Raw genomic sequence first — 7,860 nt, 5'->3', positions numbered from 1 at the left:
GCCGGGCCGTCCCTGGCCCGCCCCACCTATAACCAAGCCCGGGAGCGATTTGGGTTGCAGCCCCTCCAGAACTGGTCAGACCTTGCCCCGCACCTGGAGCAGCAGGTAACAGGAAACAGCTCTGGGCACAGGAAGTGTGTGGGTCAAAGGATGTTGGGCAGTAACTGTCTTCTCCAAGACCGTAGGAAGAGGCACATCAGTGCGCATCCTGCCCTGGCTTGTTTTCATGCCCGTGGGGCTGTTGCGTTGGGGTAACTGTGCAGTTACAAATAAATGCACCCTGCCCTGGTGCTGCTGGGTGCTCTGCTCCTCTGGGAGCCGAGGTGCTCTGGGAGCGATGCTTAGTTGCTCAAGTCCAAGCCAGGAGCTCAAGGCTGTGTGGGGATGAGCACCCTCCCAGCCCGCAGACGTGTGATGCCAGGGAAACACACGTTCCACGCTCCTCCTGAGGTTTGCCAGGTCAATCTGTTGCCCTGGCAGAATTCCCCCCGCTCACATGTGTGCGGTGGGCGCTTCTGGCCAGGTCCTGGGGAACGTCGCTGCCCTGTATGCCAACAACACGGCTGGGCTGGAGCTGATCCCTGGAGGCATGCTGGAGGCTAATGGCTCCCTCTTCAGTGCCATCATCCTGGACCAGTTTGTGCGCCTGCGTGATGGCGACAGGTTTTGGTTTGAAAACACCAAGAATGGGTAAGTGCCTCTTGCCCTTCGGGCAGGCTGCTTGCTCTGCAAGCCCAGTAACACACAGAAACTGGGGCAGGAGGAAAGAAAATCCTCCAGCTTCCCCTGTTCCTGAAATGGTGCAAGGAGCAAGTCCCTCCTGCTGCCAGCCAGTGGCACCTGGGGCCACCACTTGGCTCCACATCTTTTTCCCCAGGCTGTTCACGGCAAACGAAACCAGGAAGATCCGTAACACCACCTTCCACGATGTCCTGGCTGCTGTCACCTACACAGACCCCACAGACCTCCAGCCCCACGTGTTTGTCTGGAGCGAGGGTGAGGGCTCCGTGCAACGGCAGGGCACAGGGAGCGAGTGGCACCAGCGAGTGGTGGAGGACAGCACGATCACCTCGGTGACTCAGTGACACAGGGAAAGCACCGGGCTGGCTGTTCCTCAAGCCTGACACCCGCCATGCCCCTAAGCCAGCAAAATGTGTGCAAAATGCCAGGGGTCTCGTGAGCAAGGCAGTGCCGGTGCTGAAAGTGGGCTGAGGTCCAGACACACGCATTGCACGAGTCCTGGGAGGACCTCTGAGTACAAAAATACCATTGATACCCTGGAAGGTCGTGCTGGGGTTCAAACTCAGCCTCTGACTCCCCCTCACTGTCACGCTCCTCACTGGCATGTCCTCTAGCTTGTTATTCACCAGCACACGCGGGGCTGCTGGTTAAACCGATGCGTGGCCCAAAATGTGATGAGGTTTGCAGATGGGTTAAGCTTTGCGGACCGTAAAGACTTTTCCCTTTAATCGCATCACCCCTGAGCATGCCCTGGGTGCCACACAGCAATGCCCGCTCCTGCCCGGCTCGCTGCCTGACGGGGTTGTCGGTTAGCCAGCACTGCTGGAAGGGTTGGCCAGCCTTTGCTGCAGGTGTGCTTGCAACAGCAGCATGAACTGTGCCAGCTGGCTTCCAGCCTGCAGAGAGCTCAAGGCCTGCGTCCAGCACACGTTGGGTTCCCAGCAGGCCAGGAGCAGCCTAGACCTGTGCTGATGTGCACCCCTCACCCTGGTACCCTCCTGTGCTGTCTTGAAACAAGCCAAGCCAGCCAAGGTCCAGAAAGAGTCCTGCTGCCATGCTCAGGGTGAGGCGTGGTCAAACACAGCAGTATGACTTTCCTCCTTGGGTTCTTGCCACACTCTTATCATTTACCGAAAGCATTTATCTATCTGGCACACGTTCCAGCCCTTGCAAGCTATTTTGGGTGCCTTGGCATACACTCCGTGCAATTGCACCAGGAGCACTCTCTGGGTTGGAGCATCCAGACAAGCAGAGGCCCTGAGCCCAAATTTGATGTGGCCCAGGTTGTGTCTTGCTCCTTCCCTTCCCTTCCCTTCCCTTCCCTTATTTGCTTGTGTGCTACTGTAGCTCCAGTGAATTTGTTGATTCTCATTGACTAACCAACCACCAAGAATTTTTCTGAGGTGTATCCATCCCATCCCATCCCATCCCATCCCATCTGGAGAGGTGAAGGTGCTGAACTCCCAAAGCGCTTGAGTCCAGTTCTGCACTTGGTTTGCTGTGGCAGGCAAAGGTTCCACCCACAAACAAAGGTTGTCCCCTAAGATCTGGAATTCAGCCTGAGCACCCCAGCTTCACAATGAAGCCCGCCAACATCTTAACGCAGCAGTTCCTGGAGACAATGGAGGGGAGATGGTAAAAGGTCCAGGACACTCACAGCCTGTGTCCCCCCACACAGGGGACCCGTGCCCCCAGCCCTGGCAGCTGACAGCTCAACATCTGGCCAACTGCACGCCCATGATGGTGCTGGACTACTTTGAAGGCAGCGGCGCCGGCTTTGGGATCATCATCGTTGTCCTCTGCTGTCTGCCTTTAGGTTTGCCACTCCTTTTCTTTACCTCTTCTACTGGAGAAAGGGGCTGAGTGCCCATGCATCGAGCACCTCCCAGCAGGAGTGCTGAGTCGTGGTCACTCCTGAGGTTCTTGAGGCGACTGGGTCCTCGGGCACCAGGAGGGAGCTGGGCTTTCAGCATTGAACTGGGGCTGAAGAAATAGCCCCCCGTCTGCCCCAGTCGCACAGATGATGCTGCCAAAGTGGGAAGGAGCTGTGTCGAATCTCAAGCCTCCTTCTCCCATGTGTGTCTCCCCAGTGACTCTGTTCGTGGCCTGGATCGTTGCTGTTCTCCGCAAGAGAGATTTCAAGAAGCTGCAGAAGAAGCAGGGCCCCAGTGTGCGGAGGGAGGTGACTGGCGAGGTGATATACGGTGAGGAGGCACTGTCAGTCCTGCCATGGCTTCCGGCATGCAGCTTCAGCTGCTGACGTCAGGGCACGTACAGAGGCAGGGCTGCGCTTGGAGCTTACATCTGGACTGGATGTGAGCAGAAGCTGTTTCCTCAGGAGGACACTTGATCAGGGGAGCAGGTAGCCCAGAGAGTTCGTGCAGTCTCTCTCCTATCCAAGACCCTTGAGCAGACTAGCCTGAGCCTGTAGCTGTTCCTACTTTGGACAAGGAGGTTGGGCGAGAGACCCTTCCAACTTGAGTCATCCTATGACCCTCTCATTCCAACGCCCTCCAGATCACACCTTACCTGAAGGAAACTTATGTAGAGCAATTGCAGCTCCAGGACAGGGCTTGTATCTCCTTGCTCTGGACACTTGAAAAATCCTGCCTCCCTGCTGTGCCCCTCCTGTGTCCGTGCACTTGAGCTCTGCAGTTAGGAGACCATAATTTCTCTCTTAATGTGTGTCTGGTCATGAAATCACTCCCAGATTGCACCTCAGTGAAGGAGGTGCTGGGGAGAATAGGAGCCCCAGTGCGCCTTTCCAACTGAGTCCTGTGCTCTCTCCCATCAGCCATGGAGTGGCACGGTCCCAAGACAGACAGCTCTCCTGTCTACATTCAGCTCCAAGCTGACAAAGTGCTCAAAGTGCTGGACGGGAGAGGGGCTGTGCTCCGGAGCATCAACTTGAAAGACCACCAAAGGGTGGAGGTCATCCTCTCCAGCAACAAGGGGAGCAAAGCTTTGCTCCTCAAGAGCCCCAAGGAGTATGACCTGGTGAGTACCATGATAGCTTCCCCTGGACACGTCACAATCATCTGCTGCTGATCACATACACCCTGCACCACTCAGTCCTCGGCACTGGCAACTGCACAGGTCTCACAGGGTGGCTGTGGCCTCCTGAGGACCACCAAGTCCAGCTCATACCATGGAGCGACCACTGTGGTGAAGAGCAGCAACACTCACATCCTGACCGAGCCTCTGCTGCTCACAGCCGTTTGGTGGGGTCTTCTGCAGGTGCTGCTTTTCAGCGGGGAGGCAGAGAGGAGCAACTTCATTGCGAAGCTCCAAGGCCGCTTGGAGGGGAGCGGCCTTGATCTGCATATGTCTGAGATGAAAGAGCAGAGCCTGATGAAACGGGCAGTCACTCAGAAGCAGAGAAAACAGATTCTGGAGACTTTCTTCAGGCACCTCTTCGCTCAGGTATGTTGAGGCACGGCAGAGGAAGGTATCTCTCTACTGGTTAAGCAATGAACATGGCTGCTGTTGCTCAGGGGCGCTGCCAATCCTTTCAAGACCAAGGGACATTTTCCCTTGAAGAAGACAAAAGAATATCGGCTGTGGTGGTACAAGTGTCTCAAGCTGGGGAGACGCTTGTGGCTGATGTGACTGAGGTCTCCATAACAGCCAGTAGTGTTTAGAGTGGAAGTCACACTGGGTAGGAGAGACATGGCGTTTCCCCGTGGTATCTGCCGTGAGTTTTGTGCCAGGGGAGCCACTGGTCTCTGTGCAATAGGTCAGGGAAGCAAAAACCAGCCTTGTGCTCTGTCAGCACTCATGGGACTTCTTCTGTGGGACACAACCTGCAGGTGCTGGAAATCGACGAGTCCAACGCTGGAGAGCTCGGCTTTGAATCGTCACAGAAGGCGAAGGAGTCTCTAACGTGCGAGCTGAGCAGGGCAGAGTTTGCCGAGGCCCTGGGGCTCAAAGCCAACTCCATGTTTGTGGACTCCATGTTCTCCCTGGCCGACAAAGATGGCAACGGCTACATCTCCTTCCGGGAATTCCTGGACATCTTGGTGGTCTTCATGAAAGGTGGGAGCTGGAGCTGGTAGTGGCTTCATCTGTTGGGCTCAGTCCTGTTTCTAGCCTCTGGCCATGCCGCCCGCAGAGCGAAGGACAAGATCCATCCAGCAGGTCAATGTGTAGACACTCTTACAGATTAAAATTCCCTTCACTGAGGACAGCTTCAGCTTGAGTTATGGGCAGGGACAACGCAGGTATGTTTTCTGAAAGACAGCTCATGAGAGGAGGTGTCTTCTGCCACCGTAGACAATTCTGCCCTGTCTCCTGAACAGACCATGCACCCTGTCCCCGAGAGATGACAATAACTGTATCTGGTATCAAATCTGATCCTCCCTAAATGCCCACTGGGAAGGTGGGTTCACAGATGGAGGCGGTGAATGCCAGGTGCCATCAAAGCATCTCCCAGAAAAACCATTACCATGCAAAAGCGCATTTTGAGTTTGCAGAATAATGGACAGAAAGAGGATGGACCCACCCAATTCTTCACCACACGATTCACAGTCAATCGCTGTTCACGCTGTGACCAGCAGTGGGCTTTCACTCTTTTCAGAGCTGGGTCAGGATTCACTGCTGTAGGTCCAGGCTCTCAAAGACAATGCTTGAAAGCATCTTTGTGGAATGAATCTAGTCCTTGCTTCGCCTCTCTCCCTCCCCACCAGGGTCCCCAGAGGAGAAGTCCAAGGTGATGTTCAGGATGTATGACATTGATGAGAATGGGTTCCTCTCCAAGGAGGAGTTTCTGAGGATGCTCAGGTACTTCCTCCTCTCTCTAGATGTTCTCAAAATGTCTGTAAACACAGATGTCTTCAAAAGCAGCTCCCAGTTTCTGTGCTTTACTCCCCAAGGATGCTACGTGAGACCCCATGGGCTCAACACTTGCAGCCAAGAGCCCATGAAACTGGTCTTGGGCTCTGCCCTCTGTTATGTGAAGGACTCAAGCTGTGATTCTCTGAAGTTCCTGTTTCCCTTCTTGCTCCAGATCCTTCATTGAGATCTCCAACAACTGCCTGTCAAGAGACCAGGCAGAGCAGGCGACTGAGTCCATGTTTCAGGCCTCAGGGTTTCAGGACAGGGATGAGCTGACGTGGGAGGATTTCCACTACATGCTGCGGGACCATGACAGGGAGCTTCGTCTCACCCAGCTCTGCATCAAAGGTCAGCGGGCAGGAGCACTGGGTTATCCCTGGTCCTGCAGGGCTGGAGGCAAGGGGCAGCATCCAGTATGTATCTCCCACACCTTGGCCCATCAGTCTCTCCAACCCCACTGCAGTAATGGGGCATCAGCTGCCGCTCCATGTGCGACACCTTTGGGTCAGCACAGAGCCTCTCCCCACAGCACCCCTGCCCAGGGGAGATGCCTAAACCTCATCCACCACATCTTGCACGCTCTGAACGACTGATTGTCCTTTTGGCTCCTCAAAGGTGTCCCTGAGATGCTCAAGCAAAACCTGTACAACCGCGTCTCCTTCATAGAAAAGAAAGAGCCGAAAGGGTAAGCTCTCCTCCTCAGTCTCGCTGCTGCTGCTGCTGCTTCTGTTTTTCTTCTCTTTCTGCCCTCATGCACATCCATCCTTCACCTCAGCCCCTCCAACAAGTGCCCCCACCAGGCGTTCACACACCCAGGGCTGGGCAGAGAGGAACTGCCTCCTGCAGAGTCCTCACTTCATCCACTATGAGGGGACGGGAGTCCCACCAAGCATTTTGGGGTGGGGGGGTATCTTGGAGTGAATCCAGCCCGTGTATCATGCAATTAAAGTCAGCGCAAGCAGGCTTGCAGCAAGGAGCAGGACGCCTTCTCAGCTGAGTCTGAGCTGGAAAGTGGAGAAATGGCAAAAATTATCCATTTTTTTCCAAAATGGCCCGGGAAGGGCAAGCCCTTCCTGCAAGCAGAGCCTTGGGCTAGACGTAGCTCCATTTCTACAGAACCATCTCAGAGGAGGAGAGCGACCCAAACCCGGACACCGTGAGCCACTACGTGGAGCGAGAAGGGCAGGAGCTGAGGAGGAGACCAGGCAGAAAGTGAGTTTGCCCTCTCCTTGCGGGGCACGTTTCTTGGGTTCAGATTCACCCCGCTGGCTGTCCCCCACACCTCCGTGTCCCACTGGGCAGCCCTCCGGCCAAAGGACACTGCTGCAGGGAGCCAGCACCCCCACGGCACGGGTGCAACACAGGGAAGGGATGCAAGACCATCCCTGCAGGAGAGGCCCCAGCCCAGGCAGGCACGTCACAGCCTCTCACTGGCCCAGGAGCTGCTGGAAGGCCCCTGTCCTGGTGGGGAGAGTGATGTAGCTGGGTCTGGGCAATGTGCCTTCATCACAAAAAAAGGAAAAAAAAAAAGGAGGCCAACGCCAGAGCGCGGGACAGCAGTTTTCAGCGTGGTAAGTCTTGCCTGCGGAGAGGGGCATTGCCTGTGCACTGCCTGTGCTCCTCTGCCGCTGGGGATGCTGCTGGCTCGCCCGTGGGCCGCCTGCGAGAGCTGCAGGAGAAGACTCTGGTCCTCGCTGCTGTGGCAGCAGGAAATGTTCCTACAAGGAAGCAGTTACATGGTTGTTATTCATGGCCAGAATATCCTGATTTGCCTTCATACCTCCAGGGCCCTTCTCCTACTCCAGGGTCAGGTGGAGGGCTGAATGTTACTCTGAGAATTGTCTTCTACAGTTCTTGTCTTCAGTTCCGTTTATGAGTCACTATCTGCACGTGCTCCCAATAAGCGTGTAGCCCGCGGGACACCCTGAGCTCACCCACCGACACTGTGCTCTGCAGGTCACTGGTGGCACCGGTGGGCAGAGGGGGTCACTGTGCTGTGGGGGAGGACGACCCAAACCTGGGCGGCGTGGACCCCAGCCATACCGTGCCAGCTAAACCTCGAAATGACACCACCCTCCTGTGTTCGCCAGGGTGAACCAGTACCAGCTGCACTTGTACACCGAGGCGCAACGCAAGAAGTACGAGCGGAACAAAGTCCAGCAGAAGATCCAGGAGTTCAAGCGCTTCGTTGAGAATTACCGGCGCCATATCGTCTGTGTGGTCCTCTTCTCTGCCATCACCGCCGGGGTCTTCGCGGAGCGCGCCTATTGTGAGTGCCGACCCCGC

The 7,860-nt window shown here is 55.8% G+C and overlaps 1 protein-coding gene across 1 annotated transcript in view; it reads left to right on the top strand.

Annotated features, from left to right (window-relative positions):
- LOC104491634 (dual oxidase 2-like) overlaps positions 1–7,860 on the top strand; it is a gene marked incomplete at both ends in the record, with an annotated part of 19,357 nt that overhangs the window by 7,828 nt on the left and 3,669 nt on the right. The window contains 13 exon segments of the mRNA XM_010134084.1: positions 46–105; positions 524–690; positions 878–996; positions 2,420–2,557; positions 2,832–2,945; positions 3,536–3,738; positions 3,979–4,164; positions 4,551–4,776; positions 5,427–5,520; positions 5,747–5,943; positions 6,190–6,302; positions 6,749–6,786; positions 7,665–7,843. Of these exon segments, the coding sequence (XP_010132386.1) occupies positions 46–105; positions 524–690; positions 878–996; positions 2,420–2,557; positions 2,832–2,945; positions 3,536–3,738; positions 3,979–4,164; positions 4,551–4,776; positions 5,427–5,520; positions 5,747–5,943; positions 6,190–6,302; positions 6,749–6,786; positions 7,665–7,843 (1,834 nt within the window).

The sequence above is a fragment of the Buceros rhinoceros genome, unplaced genomic scaffold (genome assembly GCF_000710305.1).
Source record: "Buceros rhinoceros silvestris isolate BGI_N320 unplaced genomic scaffold, ASM71030v1 scaffold9024, whole genome shotgun sequence".
Lineage (NCBI taxonomy): Eukaryota > Metazoa > Chordata > Aves > Bucerotiformes > Bucerotidae > Buceros > Buceros rhinoceros.
The sequence above is the reverse complement of the archived record's forward strand: the minus strand, read 5'-3'. Positions and strand labels throughout refer to the sequence as shown.